Source organism: Diabrotica virgifera, chromosome 4 (genome assembly GCF_917563875.1).
Source record: "Diabrotica virgifera virgifera chromosome 4, PGI_DIABVI_V3a".
NCBI classification, from domain to species: Eukaryota; Metazoa; Arthropoda; class Insecta; order Coleoptera; family Chrysomelidae; genus Diabrotica; species Diabrotica virgifera.
Window position 1 is genome coordinate 211,963,613 of NC_065446.1, and position 20,349 is coordinate 211,983,961.

At 34.7% G+C, this 20,349-nt stretch overlaps 1 protein-coding gene across 1 annotated transcript in view; it reads left to right on the forward strand.

Moving 5' to 3' along the window:
- The window catches only part of LOC114346825 (CUGBP Elav-like family member 4), a 686,200-nt gene that overhangs the window by 599,855 nt on the left and 65,996 nt on the right, over positions 1-20,349 (forward strand). Inside the window, exons 6-8 of the mRNA XM_028297581.2 lie at positions 5,899-6,043; positions 15,857-16,051; positions 18,909-19,010. Of these exons, the coding sequence (XP_028153382.1) occupies positions 5,899-6,043; positions 15,857-16,051; positions 18,909-19,010 (442 nt within the window). The remainder of the gene's footprint in view (positions 1-5,898; positions 6,044-15,856; positions 16,052-18,908; positions 19,011-20,349) is intronic.

Genomic DNA, 20,349 nt, shown 5'->3' on the forward strand with positions numbered 1-20,349 from the left:
AGGAGAAGAATAGTAGAAAAAATATGTTGGAACATGAAAGGAAGCCCTAATACAATTTGGAGAAAAATGGCCAGTAGTATTAGAGAGACTGCTATTGAAATACTTGGGAAAACGTCAGGAAAAAAGTTTGAGGATAAAGAGACTTGGTGGTGGTCAAACGAAGTACAAGGAAAAATAAAAGAGAAGAGAAAATTATATAAAAAATGGCAAGAAACCAGATCCGACACAGATCTTCAAAACTATATGGTGGCGAAAAAGGAAGCGAAAGTAGCAGTAGCAAAAGCCAAAGCAGAAGCGTATTCAAACCTATATGATCAACTTGATACCAGGGAAGGCGAAACGAAGATATATAAAATAGCCAAACAGAGAGCAAGGAAAGCAAAAGATTTTAATCAGATTAGATGTATCCGTGATGAAAATAATAAAATACTAGTTCACGAAAGGGAAGTCAAAAAGAGATGGAGAAAGTACTTTGACAGCTTATTAAATGAAGAATTTGACAGACAGCCTGTAGAGTCAACGGAGACAGTAGCAGCAATGGTCACCAAAATAACCAACGAGGAAGTGGCTCAAGCGCTTCAAAAAATAAAGAAAGGAAAAGCGGTAGGACCAGATGATATTCCTGGGGAAGTATGGAGAGCATTGGGAGAGACAGGAACAAGGTGGCTAGCAGGTCTATTTAATAGAATTATGGAAGTCGGACAAATGCCAGACGAATGGAGAAGCAGTATACTGGTACCTGTTTACAAAAACAAGGGAGATATACAACAATGTGCAAACTACAGGGCTATAAAACTGCTTAGCCACACCATGAAAATATGGGAAAGAGTAATTGACAGACGGATACGTGAAGAGACCGAAATATCCGAGAATCAATTTGGCTTTATGCAGGGTAGATCAACAACAGATGCAATTTTCATTATAAGGCAGTTGATGGAAAAATACAGGAGTAAAGAAACAAACGCTCATATGGTATTCATTGATCTTGAGAAAGCATATGATAGAGTTCCTCGAGAGATTCTGTGGTGGGCACTCAATAAGAAAGGAGTCCCTGGTGAATATGTAAAGATTGTGAGGGATATGTATGAGGGAGTAACGACTAGTGTTAGGACAGGTGTGGGAGAGACTGATAAATTTCATGTGAAAGTAGGATTGCACCAAGGCTCTGTGCTTAGTCCGTATTTATTCTCATTAGTTTTGGACCAGATAACAGCGAAACTACAGGGTAACATTCCATGGTGCTTAATGTATGCTGATGATGTCGTGTTAGTAGGAAATAGTGAAAGAGACTTAGAACAAAAACTGGAACAGTGGAGACAAGCTCTGGAGGAAAAAGGTTTAAAACTTAGTAGGACAAAAACAGAGTATTTGGAATGTTCATTTAACCCGCCGTTACACGCGTCTTCTATTGTGACGTGGTTGCACGCGTATGAGCGTCGCCCTCACCTTCATCAATTCGACTTATTTCGAGGAAGAATGAATGTCAACATGTATAACTGTACTCACATATTATAGAAGGTCTCGTAAACCAATTTTTTTTTTATTAATTTAACAAAACAAAAGTAAAAATAATATAGATCAAAAGCAAGTTTTCCTTATTTTCAATTTCAGGAAGCCACTGAAGTAATTGGCGTTCTTTACGCGAATTCATTTTACTAAATATACAAATTAAAATTAACAACTGTTCTGAAGCTGTTTCTTTGTGGCATTTATGTAATTAACTATTAATATTTTGTATTTTGATAACGACGCCCGAGGTGGATTTCGAAACGTCAATAAAATCAATTTTTAAAGTTAAATTGCGGCTTATTTCTCAATTAGAATAGGTTAATTTAAAAATGGATTCTTATCCAGTGGCGCCCCTAGAATTTTCCTCTGGGGGGGTGGGGGGTTGGCTTGGGTACCGAAAGTTTTTTGTATTATTTGTGAAAGACTAGTTACATTTTCCTACTTTCTTTTATATATATTTCTATATGCTTTGGGAGGGATTTTAACCCCCAAACTCACCCCCTCGGTGCGGCACTGTTCCTAACCTAACCTAAACAATAATATTTTAATTAAACCTACCCAAATATTAAACAAAAATTTAAAAGTTTCTTTGAGATAATAGAAACGAGATTTCACCGTGATTGCACGCGCAGTGAGGAATTCTCTCACTTGAAGAGGGATGTCACTTCTTTTAAGTATCACAGAGCACACTGACCGCCTGAAATATTCTATAACTTTTTCATACCCTCTCATGAACGATGCTAAAGGCATTCCTGGGTGCTCAAGGGTATCGTATGAGTTAAGACGATTTTATTGGTTATAAACAAATATGGTGAGGTATTCCCTCATAGCGCGTGTAATGGCGGGTTAAAGATGGAGCTACTACAAATAAAATGGTATCTTTGGATGGTGAAATGATTGTGAAAAGCAATAGTTTTAAGTACCTAGGATCGGTATTACAGAGTAATGGAGAAATAGATGGAGATGCATGCAGTAGAATTAGGGCTGGATGGATGAAGTGGAAAGAAGCGAGTGGTGTGTTGTGTGACAGAAAAATTCCAATGAAGCTGAAGGGAAAATTCTATAAAACAGCCATAAGACCGGCTATGATGTACGGAACTGAATGTTGGGCAGTGAAAAAGAAAGAGGAACAACGAATGCATGTGGCGGAAATGAGAATGCTTAGATGGATGAGTGGAGTGACAAAGAAGGATAAAATTAGAAATGAGTATATTAGGGGAAGTCTAGGTGTGGCACCAATTGATGCCAAAATGAGAGAGCATAGGTTAAGATGGTTCGGTCATGTTCAACGTCGAGACGTTAATCACCCAATACGAAGAATAGCTGAAGTGCAGATTCCTGGAAGGAGTAGGAGAGGAAGACCAAAGAAGACCTGGGGGGAGGCGATAAGGCAGGACATGTTGGTAAAGGGGATTAACATTGATATGACCCAAGACAGAATTGTGTGGAGAAATGCAATTAGGGAAGCCGACCCCGCATAGGGATAAGGCAAAGAGAATGATGATGATCACCTAGTCCGAAAATGCTTCCTAAGGGAGCTAGAGCTCTTTGAAGATGGCGTCTTTGAACTAGTTTTTCTTAAATACCTCCAGAACGCTTCTAGTTAGAAAAACGAAAATTGGTACACATATTTATCTTGCAGAGCTAAATCGATTCCATCTATTGCGAATTTCTAGTACCAGTCATAGGCGTCCGTTTTTGGTGGGGCAACGGATATTTTATCGCATAACTTTTTTGTCTTTAACTTTAAAGCATTTTTGATACTGGATTATTAAATTGTGAGGTATTCTAGTACTAAAATGTACTCTTGCTTTAAATCGGTAGGACACACCGTTTTCTAGAAAAATCAATTTGAAATTTTTCGTTTCCTGAAATTGATAAAAAAATTGAAAAATCTTTTCATAAAATAACGGTGTATTTTACCAATTTAAAGCAAGAGTAACTTTTAGAGCTAGAATACCTCATAATTTAATAATTTAGTGTCAAAAATTCTTAAATATTAAAGACAAAAAGTTATGCGATAAAATAACCGTTGGCCTACCCAAAACGGGCGCATATGACCGGTATTAGAAATTCGCAATTAATGAAATCGATTCATCTCTGGAATATAAATAAACGTACCAGTTTTCGTTTTTCTAAATAGTTTTTTTTTTAATTTTTTTTTTGATATTCACAAAACAGAAAGTTTTCAAATCGATTTTTCTAGAAAACGGTGTGTCCTACCGACTTAAAGCAAGAGTACCTTTTAGTACTAGAATACCTCACAATTTAATAATCCAGTATCAGAAATGCTTAAAAGTTAAAGACAAAAAAGTTATGCGATAAAGTAACCGTTGCCCCACCCAAAACGGACGCCTATGACTGGTACTAGAAATTCACAATAGATGAAATCGATTTAACTCCTAATATGTGCACCAATTTTCGTTTTTCTAACTTGAAGCGTTCGGGAGGTATTTAAAAAAAACTAGTTCAAAGACGCCATCTTCAAAGAGCTCTAGCTCCCTTAGGAAGCATTTTCGGACTAGGTAAATTGGGTTAAATTGACTTAAAATTATCTGAGGAATCTCCTGTCTTCGTTTGTCGGTAGAGTTTCTGGACACCCTGTATAATCTGAGAGAACAACGGTAAAACAAGAAAGTTACCGACGCAAAGACAAAACTTTAGCTCAAGTAAAAAACAGTACCAAGTTTTATGGTCAATCGATCGTGGAAGAACACATAACACTTGTGCATGAGCCAGGGTGCAAATATTTCGGATATGTGTATCCGCTATATGGTATATCGGAAAGTATCAATTCCAGCTATTGCATGTGGCGATACAGTCGTAAATACTGGCGTTAAGGGTGATGTAATACGGCTGTTAGAAGAACATCTTAAAAAACCGCTTCAGTGGTATGTATGTCTGCGACATTTAAATGATCTACCCTTGGATATCAAGAGAAGTTTGCCAGTGACCAAATCAAAAAACGTGAGGGTCTTCAAACTTTCTCCTATAAAAATTTTAATTCAAACGACTACTTTGAGTTAATTAACTAACAAGAATATCACCTTAGAGAACCATCTATATTCTCTAGATTTTCGTGCGACAATCTGCGAGAGTTTATTAAGAATCCTAACTTAGACCTTTTTAACATTGAGATTGAGAAATATCACTGCCACAAACAATGTGTAGAACGATCTGTCAAGCTTGTGACACAAGCTTCTCTAGAAGTTTTTGGAGCGTATTCGAGGGATGGATATATAAAAACTCGAATTTATTGATTCCAGAAAAACTATGCCTCACTTTAATGCTAAATCGGAAGACATCTTCGAATAGAATGCTTTTACCATATTTTTTTGTAATATTTATATACCTAATTTTGTACTTGGCTTTATATTTATTTTAGTATTAAAAAACTTGGGTGACGTCAGGGAGACGGATAAGTTAGGCTATTTTGTTATAAAAAGAATGTTTTAGTATACTTTTCTCAAGCTTGCTAAATTTTTAATTGCCTTGTGAAACCAGAAAATATTTTCCAATTTAAACCGAATTTATTTATTCAAGTTCTATATGGTATTACATTTCCCTTACAAAATAATTTCGCATATTAATGTATTTTTTTTTTATTTTTAGTTGCCGCGGGGGGCAGAAAATATTTTTTTATTTCAATGCAATTTTACTAAAATAGTAAATAGTGTGTTAGGCAACTTTTGTGAGCTATTACATTTTCGTTTCGAAATAAAAAATTTTTCGTCTGTTAACATTTTTTCAAAATTTTTAATTGTCTTGGGGGGGGGACCGAAGATATTTTCCAATTTCGAAAAAATTTTACCAAAATACTTAACAGTTGATTGAGCAACTTTTGTAAGGTATTACTTTTCCATCGCAAAAAAAAATTTTTTTCGCCTTTTTCGATGCACCTTATTGGCCACTTCTATTCAATTTTACTGACTATTATCATCGAAATGAGTTACAGAATAGGCATGAATATGAGCAATGACTTACAACAAAATTTTTGACAGTTTTGTGGTTTGAAAGTAGTTACGATTTTTAAATGTCAAAGTTCTAAAAATTGTAGAATTGAAATCAATTCCAGTGACGAAGAGTTATAGTGTTTTTATTTGTTTATCGAAGAGTAGATCAAATATTGTATGAAACTGTGCGTGAAGTACTTTTTGCGAATTTACGCGATGTATAGCACTCGCTCCGTTGTCGCTCGTGCTCTAAATATCGCGTGCGTTCGCAAAAAGCATACTTCACGAACTGTTTCATAAATAACTATTTCGTTACACCAATAATTTATTGTTGCTAAATCCTATATAAACATAATACCTAAAATAAATTGGAAATTTGATATTATTTTTCAAAGTTTATAATAATTTAGCTGATTGCTGTTGTTTTGTTTTACAGTCCGACATTTTCCAACAACAGGCTGCTATTATGGCAGCGGCAACTGCACAAGGAACATACATTAATCCAATGGCTGCGATAGCAACCCAACTTCCCCATCCACCGATAAACGGAATGGCGAATTCTGCATTGCCGCCAACATCAGGTAAGAGAACTTCATGGATTATGGAGGAAATAACTCCGATTTATTACGGAGGTAATACATAAATAAATACTTTTTTTTGTCGTTTTTTTTTATAATTTCGATCTTTATTTCAATTGCTTTATGTAACATACTAGGGCGGTCCGATAAATACTTAGCCTCCAAAAGATAAACGAAAATTTTGGAAAAGTGGAAAACGAAAAGATTGGAAAAAATTCATACAGTCGGAAAAATGAAAGAACACCCATGCGTCATCGATGATATGCATACGAATCAAATCAAAAATTTCTAGTCAAAACAAAGTCTAAACTAAGTTAATACTGAAAATAAACGGATGTGACTACTACTCCGTACGATTTTTCGCTACGTAAGAATGTGTCAAAAAATTTTGCGATGTTATTCTTCTTCTGATAATATATATTTATTGGTGATAAATGTTACTATTACTACCGTAAATAATTATTTGATATAGATTAATAATACAAAAATAATGAGTAAGCAAACATAGTATTAGGAATTTCTCCATGTTAATGTTAACAGTGGACGTAAATATTAACAGGAATTTAAAATTATCGTTTATGTCAGCTGCATCAAGTGATTAAAATGAAAGTAAACTTAATGAATTCATATCATTAGGTATCCAGATCATTTTCCAGACATTATTTGCAAATAAAAATGTACATTCGTAAAAATATACTAATCTGTAATTTCATACACTATGATTGAAAAGTCAGAGTAATATATACACGTTTGGCGAACTCATAGACAGAAGTTAACCATATTGACAGATGATTACTTACAAATTTTATTGACGTATTTTAATTAAATAAATACTTACCAAACCAAAAATACAATATAATAGCTCTTAAAAGAACTGAATTTATTCAAGTTAATACGACTGATTATTAAAATTTATAAACTCTACCAAACCTAACCCAGTTTCACTGTCAAAGTGACAGAAATCGAATCAGTCAGATTATAGTTGACCAGCACGATTACGCGAATAGTAGTTTATACAATCATTATCTCTACTCATGTTGAATGTTTTTCTAAGAATGACATTACAAGTACAGTGGAGCCCCGATAAGTCGGCCCCCGATAACCCAGAAGTCCGGCTAACCCGGACCTACTTTCATCAGACAAAACAAAAATTTTTTCACTTCGACTGAGTTTTTTACCAAGAAATAAACAATACTCTATTCAACTGTACATAATTTAGATGTACTGTGCATGTTATGGATTTCATGTTTTGGCATTTATAATGCAGTTTATCTCTAATTATATCGTATTTTATTAATTTTTACCATATTCTCCGGCTAACCCGAATTTTCGATAACCCGGATCGGCCGCAGTCCCGATTAATCCGACTTATCGAGGTTCCACTGTACAGAAATAGTCAAGTTTGAGTTTAAATTTTCTACTAAATTAATATAACTACGTTGAACAATTGTATCGCCGTCTCACTCTGTAAATTATAAATATGTAACTGCGTATGTCTTGGATAACGTTTTTGCTTTGTAGACAACACTTAATAATCTAGCTCTCTCGTTTTTTATTTATAGAAAAAGGCAGCAAATCCAAAATATGTGCTTGATATGATCGTTCATGGGTATTCTTTCATTTTTCCGACTGTAATAAACTTTAACTTATCGTTGGATATCCGACACCAAAAAAAAATATATTCATTTATTCCACATTGCTGTACGGAGTGAAAACATGGACTCTCGGAATTACAAGTATGAGGCGTATAGACGCCTTTGAGATGTGGGTTTTTCGAAGGATGCTGAAGATCTCTTGGACAGAGCACGTGACCAACAACGAGGTTCTGAGAAGAATGGGGACTGATAGAGACTCCTAAATATTGTAAAAAACATAAAAACGAGTTATCTGGGACATATTTATAGAGAAGAAAAATACGACTTTCTGCGACTCATAATGGAAGAGAAATTGTAAGGAAAAGAGGTCCAGGAAGAAGAAAATGCTCCTGGCTGAAGAACGTAAGAGACTGGACAGGCATGGATACACATTTGATACTAAGAACAGCTCCAGATATAGAGCAATTTGTTGTAGTTCTAGCCAACCTTGAGTAATGAAGGAGGCACCTTAAGAACAGGGCCATTTATTGTTCAATATTTCAATTTCCTTTTAGTTCGACATGCTTGAACTAGCGGTGCTCCAACTTATTGAACTTGTCTGAAACATAAATCTACACGTAAATGATAAGACGATAGAACGAGTTCAGAATTATAACTATTTAGGGACAAACATTAGTGAAACAAACGATTATACCAAAGAAATCCGAATTAGAATAGAAAAGACTAGAAGTGCATTCACTAATATGAAACAAATATTATGTAGTAGAGACCTCAGCCTAAATCTTAGAAAGCGAGTACCAAAATGTTATGTATTTTCTGTTCTTTTGTATGGTATGGAGACATGGACTCTCAATAAGCAATGCCTCAATAGATTGGAAGCATTTGAGATGTGGACGTATCGAAGAATGCTGAGAGTCTCCTGGATAGACAGAATAACCAATGAGGAAGTACTAAGGAGAATACAGAATAGCAGGGAGATACTGGATTCCATCAAAATAAGAAAACTTCAATACTCGGGTCATATAACAAGTGGTGACAGTTGTGGACTCCTAAAATTAATTATGCAGGGCAAGATTCAACGAAGGCGCAGCATAGGTAGGAGAAAAATGTCCTGGCTGAGAATTCTCAGAGAATGGTTTGGATGCAGCTCAACTGAACTCTTTCGGGCTGTAGTATCAAAAGTGAGAATAGCAATGATGATTTCCAACCTTCGTCGCGGAGATGGCACGTAACGAAGAAGAAGAGGAAAAATACATTGTCTCGGGGTCTGCCAAGTAGGCTTTTTGATTTAATAGTGGGCTTTGCATTGCGACGAGTGACCGTTTTGTCCTTTTCCGGAAATTTGATATAGATCATACCTTGTTAATCCCAAAAAACGGTGGCCATTACCTTTCCGGCCGAGAGGACAGTATTCGAAAAGTTGATGGTAAAAGAGTATGGGACACAACTATAAGTACAGATATACGACGGAGATGCAAGGTGGTGAACATTAATAACTGGGTAAAAAACAGAAGAATATAATGGAACGATCACATAAGCCAAACGACAACCAATATTGTAGTAAGTACGGCAAAAGACGGTTCCCCAACTATTAAGCAATAAGACATCAATCCTTTAGGACGCCCGATAACAACATTCGAAGAATCGTCCATTGCTTCTCTACAAAATACAGGCTCAATTGGTCTAAAACGTTGCTTAGTCATTGGCAGTGGCGTACTGAGCATGGTTCCGTGGAACACGTTCTGAAGACGGTGTTGGGTGACGCCCAATATATCGACTGTTCCTTGGTCTCTGGTGAGTACCGGTAGATCCATGTTTCGTCGACGTTGTGCTTGTTGTCTTGAGTGAGAAAACACGGCACTTATTACGCCAAGAGCTTGCTCATGCCTAAGATTTCAACATGTCAACCCACTACACCAATTTTTGTCTGTCACCATCGAAGGAGGATAGTCACCGTATACAGCATTCAAGAGCTCTTTTCACATAGAGCCTCTATCGAGCGGAGATGCTATAAGTACTTATCGGACCAATCACGTAATAGTTCAATTCTCACAGTTTTTTCTGATTTTTCTTATTTTTTTTATTTCTTTCTTAGAATACTGTATTTTGTTGGGACTCGCAAGAGTCTAATAGTTTTTTTTTGTATGTTTAGATATTTTGCTTTTTTTATTTTTAAATAAAAAATAGAACAATATGGGCACTGGGTATATCTGCTTATTATATATCTACTTCACATTAAACTGATCAATTAAATCCTGAAACTCTTTTATTGCTGCACTTCTATGTTATCTATTATATTCGATGGGAAATAATCACAATTTTAATTGTAGTATCATAGAAAGTATTGTTAAATATGCTTCAGAGCTTTCGATAACAAATAAAAAAGAAAAGATGCAGCCAAAATAAAAGCAATGGAAATGAATTTTTGGCGTAGATGTTGCCCACTCACAAAGAATATAGAATAACGAATACTGAAATCAGAGAGCGTATGGGCATAGATATTCAGGAAATTATAGAATCCAAAAGGATGAAATGGCGTGGCCAACTGGAAAAAAGAAAGATCAACGATGGCCCAAGCTAATATCAACGGGGGATATACGTACATTTTAATCTAAAAATGGAGAAATAATATTAATTTTATTAATTTTAATATTTTAATAGTTACAAATTTCAAATTTGTACTAGTACCTTTATTTTATTGCCCTGCAATAGGGCAAGTTCTAAAATTGTCTTTGCACGATTCATATGACAAATACAAAATAAGATAATGCTACAATATGAAATAATACTATAAAACAACGCTAAATAACATTATCTACGGTGGTCGCGCGATGAGAGAATATCTCAGGTGAAGCACACTGACTTAACAATCGGGCCATACTAAGTCAACTGAACCACCATCTGAGCCTATGACATTGTAGAGAAAGAATAATTAGGAGACTAGAAGGAAGTACAGCATGTGTAATTTATCAAGGAAAAAGTTGTGTGCATGTGTGCAATATTCTGAGACCGTGAGAGAAAATCTCATATAGCGACTAATGCAGGGTTAAATAAACAACGCTCTAATAAAGTCATCGCTGGAAGGCACCTAAAAATATTGACAAAAACATTGTCAAGTTCTTACTTTTAAAATGTATAATGTATGTCTGATTTGTCATTATAAATGAGACAAATACAATTATTGTATGCCTCCTGATGAGAGACTAATAAGTTTCGAAACCGGTAGAGGTGCTTGTTGCACTCTCTGATTGAACTAGAATAATGATGCGGCTGTAGTTTCGTGTTGCAACTAAATTGGAAATGGTCATTCATTTTTGAATTATTGTATTATTATAAATGGAAATCGAGACGTCAAAATATACGTAAATTAAAATTGTGGTTATTTCCAACGAAATAAAGTAATAGCAGGTGAATTTGTTTACAATTTATTTTATTCAGTTTTATAAGCGATTGCTTTACGAGTTTCTTGTGGTTATTTAGAACTAGGAATTTAGAAAAAACAAACTAAAAGGAATGATCATATTTCTAAAAATTGCTCTCCCGCAATAAATTCATCGACTAACCGACATTCTATTGAGCTGGTGGAAAGCTGTCAGCTGCCTAATTAATAATTCACTTGATTCGGATCAGAAGAGAGAAAGCTGGAGATAAAAGCTAGAAACGCTTTTCTAAGAATAGGGCTGTTCTTTATTGCAAGTGATCTTAAATTTACGCTCAGATTCCGCATGGTAAAATCATATTTAAGTTTATTAGTACGTTCTTTAACGGTAAAATATTGCACGGTGTCGGAAAATTGGTCGACAACATTTGGTCGACAAACAGTTGATCGAATGCACGATTCATCGAATGGACAATTCATCGACGAACATTTGATCGAATGGATTTTTCGTCGACACACTGTTATTTATCTTTAGGATAAAGGGATTAATGGTAACAAACGACGGGTTGTTGGTTTTTATTTTGTTAACTGGAATATTGTATTTTTCATTTTATTTTTTTTGAGGTTTTGTTAATTTTTTTCTAAATCTTAATTATTTTTAAATTTAATAAAAAAATTGGCTGCGGTGGGAGAGTAGACAGCAAATATAAACCGATAGTTTAATTAGTGATGCTGGACCGTTCTTCTTTTTGGTGTCGGCGTACTTGCGAATGGAGCATTTCTGGACAAGTCAAATTTGGGGGCACTTGCGGACAAGACGAAATATGCGAGATGCTGAGGTAAATAAATTGTTAGGGAATCGAGTCATTTCCGTACAATGTTTTCGACTATAACAAACTTTCTTTCTAAACGGGGCTTTCTTTATAAACATTACAAAATTTAAAATGCAAAGTTTAAACGACTGAAACATCATGTTTATACAAAAAAATTCAAGACGATTCTTGTAAAAATGAGCCATTCATGATGCGCCAAAATTGGAGGGTTTAAAAGTAAAGCGATTCTTACCATCTTGATTTTATTATCAAAAACTTAATTCACAACTACACATTATTTATAAAAGTCGCAATACCTCCTGTTCTAATCAACGGAAAGCGATGTTCTTTTTGAAGTGATTACTTCTTATCGCTTGGTATGGAAATTTGTCGCCAAATACTAAATTCGTATTTGGAGTTATAAAAAAATCCTGACGAGTGGTAAGCGTGCGGTATACCGTAATTACGTATTTATATTACACCGTAATATACACTTATTTGATCTTTCATAGTATGATCCTGAATTTTCTACTGTTTTACTGGTTTCAGGGTGATTTATTATAAAAACATGTGTGTCGTATCTATTGTATTTTTTGAAAAAATTTTACAAATTACCCCTATAGTGTTGAAACCACCCCGAACATAGCCGATCATAGAAAATTTGGAATCTATATTTAGTTTTACCATAAATGCATGTGTCGCACTTTATTTTTAAGAAGAATTTAATACATCACCCCTCTAGGGTTAAAACGACCTAATCCCAATTAATTATTTAAAATTCGGGACCTATAGTTGAAGTCACCCTGAAACCAGTCAAACAGTAGAAAATTCAGGATCAGGTTTACTATGAAAGTTAAAATAAGTGTTATATATGTACGGTATACCGCAAGCTTAGCACTCGCGTTACGACTTTTGAATGACGCCAAATACGAATTTAGTATTTGGCATCAAATTTCCATACCAAGCGATTAGAAGTATTCACTTCAAAAAGAACATCAATTTTCGTTGGTAAGAACCGGAGATATTGCGCCTTTTATAAATGTGTAGTTGTGAATTAAGTTTTTGATAATAAAATCAAGAGGGTAAGGATCGCTTTACTTTTAAACTCTTCACTTTTGGCGCATCGTGGACGACTCATTTTTAAAAGAAACGTTTTAATTTTTTTTTGTGTAAACATGATCGTTCAGTCGTTTAAATGTTGCTTTTCAAATTTTCTAATATTTACAAACAAAGCCCCGGTGAATTTTTGAAAAAAAAGTGGCTAACTCGGGTTTTAAGGGTTGTAGGGCATTAAATAACATTTTGAGAAAAAAAGAAGAAGAAGATTTTTTGACCTTAAATGTCTTATTTTTACGTCCCACAGAAGCTATATACCAAGTTTCAGAAAAATCGGAAATCCAAAAGTTTTTTTGATCCAAAATTGAGTTATTTGAAATGGAATCACCCTAATACAATATTTATTCACGTTAAAAAAATAAAAACAACATCCCGTCGTTTGTCACCATTAATCCCTTTATCCTAAAGATAAAATAACAGTTTGTCGACGAAAAATCCATTCGATCAAATGTTCGTCGACTAATTGTCCATTCGATGAATTGTGCATTCGACCAACTGTTTTTCGACCAAATGTTGTCGACCAATTTTCCGTTGACGAAGTGTTCTCGCCCAACTTTCCAAGATTTCCAAAATTATTGCAAAACCTCTAAATTTTAAAGAACCGCTTGGATTGACATGAAATTTGACATACGCATAGCTCATAAGTCAAAGAAAAAAGTGATATTGTGCCGATGTGTGCCTTTGCCCTTTGGGTGAGTTTCACCCCTTCTCGGGGGTGAAAACATTCCAAAATAAGTTCGGAATTACCCAATTCGATAAACTGACTAATTCTAGCAACATTTGTTCTCTAGAGTTTTTTCATGAAGCCAATACTTTTCGAGTTATTTGCGAGTGAATTTGTTCATTTTTAAACAAAATAACCACGTTTTTAGACGGTTTTTCGCAAATAACTCAAAAAGTAAGTATTTTGTCGAAAAAAATATTCTCAATAAAAAAATAGCCTATAAATAAATGGAAAAAATTGTGCATATATTAAGTCTGTAGACCCAGTAAAAGCAAAGTTGTAGCTAATGAAAAGTAGGTTCTTATTCGTCAAATTTTAAATCGAATATTTCATCGAGAAATAACCAAAAAACGGAACACTTTTCGGGGAACAGTCATTTAAATTTTTTTAAAGTGTTTAAAAATAGGTTTATTTTTGTTTCATACAAAAACTTCTTACCTTAAAAGGAAGTAAGTTATGCTCAAAAGATTGTTGGTACCTTTTATTTTTTGGTAAAAAGAATCGCGAAAACACCCCCTAATTAGCATATCAAATAAAATTAATCGTTATCGGTTCATAAGTCACTTTACTTATTTATTCTTTACACGATCTGTAAGTCTCAGCGGTTCAAAGTGTTTATTTTTGAAAAGGCTGTAGTTAAAATGGCTTGAACGAGTCACTAATCCCTTGTGTATGCAAAGTTTGAACAGCCATAGCATAACCGATTTTTGTCTAACAGGAAAACAAAAAGGCCAAAATATTCAGAAAAGCAAAACGTACATTTTATTACTTTTTGAGATTTTTGGTATTGCTAACAATTTTTAAGTTATTTTGAAAAACAACAAACATTTTTTCAAAATTAAAAATTTTAAAATTTTTATTTTAAAGCCATTTTTTTCTCAAAACTAAGTATGTTGATCGATGAAACTTACAGATCATATATACACAACATAAATAAAGCAACACGTGAAGCGGTAACGATTAATTCTATTTAAGTTGTTAATTAGGGGGTGATTTTCCCGATTTTTTATGCCAAATCAAAACGGACCAACTGTGTTTTGAGCGTACCTTGCTCACATTTAATGCTAGAACTTATTAAAATGGACATAAAGCTTTTTAAACTCTTTAAAAAAGTTGTATTGAGATTTTTTTTCAAAAAGTGCTTCATTTTTTGGTTATTTCACGTTGCAATATATTCATTTGAAGTTTGGCGAATATAAACCTATTTTTCTATAAGCTATAACTCTGCTTCTACTACGTCTAGAGACTTTATGTACACACCATTTTTTTCACTTTTTTACAAGCTATACTTTTGTTAACAATGGTTTTTTCGATAAAATACTTACTTTTTGAATTATTTGCAAAAAATTGTCTAAAAACGTCTTCGTTTTGTTGAAAAATGAACATATTCACTCGCAAATAACTCGAAAATTATTGACTTAGTGAAAAAACTGTATAGAATAAAAGTTGCTTAGAATTAGTCATTTTATCGAATTTCGGACTTATTTTGAACGTTTGTCTTTCACCCCCGAGAAGGGGTGAAACACCCCCAGGGCAAAAGCACACATCGGCACAATATCACTTTTTTTTTCTTTGACATGTTGGCTATGTGTATGCCAAATTGTATGTCAATCCAAACGGTTCTTTAAAATTTACAGCAAAAACCGTCAAATAATGTACTATATAGCATTCTGCTATTTAGTTTAAAATGTAAAGTAAAATAATGTTCGATATTTCGCTACATGCTGACGATTCCATTGAAGAATGACATCAGAATTGAAGAAGTTCTGAGGCAAATGGGCATTGATCGAAAACATTTAATAATAGTAAAAAAGTAAAAAACAGCTTATCTTTGATATTTACTTAGACAAGAGAAATAAAACTGCCTACAACATAATGAAAGCAATCTATAATTGTGACATTCTTAGAACATTTCTTAGAATAATATGGGTATTGGTCATACTACAAGTCTTTTGCGAAGAAAATATATGCATGTGTAAAATAGATTGTTCACTGTTTTGTCGCTATTAGAAATGGTTCACCTGCAACCAAGTGCGTTATTTCGTATAGCCTATCCTTTTTTGTGAGCTGGGTATCCGATTTGGGTAATTTGAATAATTTTTGAAACCCGACCAGTATTACGCTTAGTCAATATTTACCATATTATATTGTTATCTCAACAATTGTTTCAATCTATTTTTGCACTTTCAGATGTACCAGTGGGTCCTGTAGGTCCAGTAGGTCCACCTGGAAATGGCCAGCCAATTAATGGCACAATGCCAAGTTTACCATCCCCCACCATGCCAACTTTTAATATGGCGGCACAAACTCCCAACGGCCAGCCAGCCGGGCAAGAGCCGCCAGTGTACACTAACGGAATCCCTCCTCCACAAACTTATCAAGCACGTAAGTATTCATAAACGTTCATAAATTGTTTAAAACCTTTTAAGACCTTTATTAAAAAATACCACACATTTATGGTAGGAGAGCCCAAGCGGGGATTTTTGCAGTTACTCGAGCGCGTCAGATTATCATATGGGGAGAAACCTGGTGTCCTTCAGATGTACCTCCACCATATATTGGCTCTTAACACAGGGGAGTTCGTTAAGGGGGGCCCGAAAAAAAAATCTATCCTTAAAAATACTCGAAATTTTCAGATTAAAATAAGGTAAGTTAAGTACATGCAAAAGAGTGTATGTTTAAAAAATCTGACGATTTGAGCGGGGCGTAAGGAAATGGGTGAGTTAAAAAGATTCACAAAAAAAAAGCGAATAAATCGCGAAATGAACGTTAGATCGAAAAACTAAAAAATACGTGTTCAATATTTTTCAAAAATCTATCGAATGATCCCAAACATGACACCCCACGGAGAGGGGTGGAGGGTAAATTTAAAATTTTAAATACAAATCCCGCGATATTTTGCAAAATAAACATTAGATCGAAAAACTGCAAAACACACCTAATCAATATTTTTGAAAATCTATCGAATGGTACCAAACACGACCCCCTACGGAAGTGGGGTGGGGGGTTACTTTAAAATCTTAAATAGGAGCCCCAAATTTTTATTCCAGATTTGGATTCTTTACGTAAAAATAAGCAACTTTTATTCGAAACATTTTTTCGAACTATGGATAGATGGCGCTATAATCGGAAAAAACCATTGTTGGAAATGGAAAATTAAATTAAAAAATGGCAAGCGCCCACTAAAATGGAAAACTTTACTTAACTTTTTTCGGTTTTAGGACCTACTCTTCACAACCCAATAGGTCCCCAAAGCGCTCGAGTGACTGCACATTTAGCATACTTTGCTCCCCTACCATTAATATGTCAACAGTTGAAATAAAAAATATAGTACTAAATATGATGCTATTCCTATTCCACATCGCTATCGATCTCGGTCAGTCCGAGTCAGTCCGGGACAGTCCGAATCCGATTTTTTTCTTGTCGTTTCCCCATTACAAAGGATCGTGATTTCTTCCAATATTCCTAACAATGTTTCTCCATTGGTCTCTATCTTCAGCTGCTCTAAGAGCTTCGCAGAATAAGTTTCCAGCTGAATGCTTTATTTGGTCAGACCATCTAGTTGGTGATCGTCCTCTTGATCTTCTCCCCGGAACGTTTCCAGAAACAATTAATCTCTCCAAACTGTCGTCACCTCTGCGAACCACGTGACCAAAGAATTGCAGAATTCGTTGCAGATATATTGTGGACAGCCTTTTTTAATATTGAGTTGGTTTAGAATGGAAACGTTTTTCCTGTGAGCTGTCCAAGGTATGCGCTGCATTCTTCTCCAGCACCACATCTCAAAGGCATCAATTTTTTGGCGCTCGCATGCGCGAAGAGTCCAAGTCTCTGCTCCATATAGAAATATTGAGAATACAAGGGAATTGACCAGTCTCGTCTTGATATTTTGAGAGATAGATCTGTCTTTCCAAACTTTAGTCAGGCGACTCGTCGCATTTTTTGCCATATCAATACGTCTCGGAACTTTTGCTTCACAGTTACCATCGTTAGTTATATATACTAGACCCGAGATAGATAAAGGTGTTTACTATCTGGTATTCGAGTAATGAGTATCTGTAAAATCTGTATCGAGTCCGATACAGTCTTACAAAATGTCTGTCTGTTATATCTTTGTCCCCCCTTGTATTAACCCAATTAGGTTAGGTTAGGTTCAATATGACTAGGTGCTTAACCATCCTTCCATATCTCGAGTTAATAATGCTCAAATGTATTGAGCCTTGTCCTATGAAACCCTGGGCAGATGCAAAGAACGTGTTCTGCCATCTTGTCATCAGCCTAACAGAATTTTCACTTTGTACTTTCGCTTCTATAGAACTCTGGGCCGTATTAGAAGGAATGAATAACACAAGGATTGATTCTAGATATAGAATAATCTTCAAATACATATACGACAATGCAACTATGCAAATAAATGTATCAGAGGGTCTAACAACAAGCAAAATAAGAATGGAGAGAGGAGTTAGACAGGGAGACACTATCTGTCTAAAATTATTTAAAAATCCACAAGGAAAAAGTTTTCCTTTAGTTGGCTGTATACCATATTTATAATACAAAAAACACTAAAATCTTTTATAAAAGGTATATTATATTTAAAATCCTTAAAAAGGGCTACATACCAGCTAATGAACCTTTGTCCAAAAAACAAATACCAATATACAAAAATGGAGGCCCTATATAATGTAAAACTATAGGCGAAAGTTGTCTGTGAAATTTGGTGCCTGCGTCAAACCCTTATGCTGGGGCCACAGTAACGTCTAATGCCGTTAATTAACGCATTATTTTGCATTACAGAGATGGCAAATAATGCGTTAATTAACGGCATTAGACGTTACTGTCGCCCCAGCATTAGAATAGTATGAACGGACTATAGAGTCAGAAATGAGGAAGTATTAAGAAGAGCTGGCTTCTACCAGCTCTTCTTCTTTTTCTACCAAACTTGGTAGGTATGTATGAATTAGAAGTAAAAAGTTCTTTTAAAACCTGCACAAACATACAGGGTGTGCCATTTAAATTAAGATGAAGATATTTCCGGTGAGACCGGAAGTAAAGTTGTAATAAAAATATGTCGTCAGATGCGTTGGCTCAACGAATGGAGTCTTTTTTGTTTCAAAGATATTCATTCAGTTCCATACTTTATCCCAACCCTGTAGATATAGGGATATGAGAAATGTTTTTATTTTTAAATATGTTTTAAACGTCATAGAAATATACAAAAATATTAATTAATTCATTTCTTTAGACGCGCTACATCTGTCCATACCTGCACAAGGCTTGCCGAATGGTGAGGCTGCGCTACAGCATCCCGCATATCCAGGTATGCAGCCGGCGTATCCAGGTGTTGGTGAGTGTTAATTTTTTTTATATTAATGTTAAATACATGCCATATTCTTTTTGAGAGAATGCCTCGTATGGTTTAACACAATAAAATAAATATGTTAGTAGAGTATTAAGAGATTTCCAAATATACTTTCAATTGCAGTGTAATAGAGAATGAAACTAATATAAATGAGATGGTTTTTTAAAACAAACACGTTGTTTTTCTCTTGGTTTCTTGTTTTAGGATTAATACCCACTTTTTCCTATCTTCTCTCACGTTGAAGCCTGAAATATTTTATTTTCAGAAATATATCTATTTAAAAATAATAAGAATGCGACTACTTTCTGCTCTTAAATAATCTTCCAGAGAAACAAATAAGTGTGTGGTAATGAGAATAGGAAAACCCACATTTGCCTTTTTAGCAGTTTGTTTAAAGTAAATTTTCTTCCCAAATTCTCATTAGTACATTTTTCATAAATAATAATTTAATTTCTTTTCATTTAGCAATCAAAGAATCCCCAAGACTCTCTTTGTTCTTAGAATTCCGTCCCTAAAACTTTCTAGCGCTTTTATATGGCATTTTTGTTGTTTTCGTATGCGTTTTCTCCATGCCTATGTATGTTTTCTTCTCTTCTTGTTTTTTTTTGGTAGGGCTCGGTTCTGTTGAATTCCTTTTACATCGTTATTTTTAACTCTTTCTTAGATGCTAAGCTCTAACTCCCTTACCATAATTTTGGTGATCTGCCCACTAGTCTCCGTCTGTTTGGTATCCGAGTATTTGTCTATGTAGCCAATCTATCTTCTGTAGTCCTGTCATAATATATATGCACACTCGCTTAATTACTACCTTTATCGCATTCTCTACTATCAGTTTTCTAATATCCTGACTTTGTATTTATTCCTACATATCTTCTTCTTTCTCTTTATAAACAATTTTGCTTGTTTGCGGATTGATACCTCTATGGAAGGTTGTCTCTCCATCTTTTGCGTGGTCTTCTGATACTTCTTCTACCGATTGGTGATTCATCTCTTACTATTTTGACCACACGTGTCTGCCCTACGCTGCTTATGTGGTTATTCCATTCTTTTTTCTATTTAGTGTCCAGTTGTTTATACACCGTACGTTACATTTTCTGCTAATGTTTTCACTCCTCTTACAATCTCTCAATGTATTTCCTGTAATTTTTCTTAGTACTCTCATCTCCGCCGTTTCAAGTAGTCTGTACGTTGCGGCTGTATCGGGTCTTTTTTATGTATATGCCATTATTTGTCTTACATTGGCTTTATAAATTCTTGACTTTATCTCAGTATTTATATGTCGATATCGCTATACAATGTTATTAAGGCATCCTTTCAGTCTATT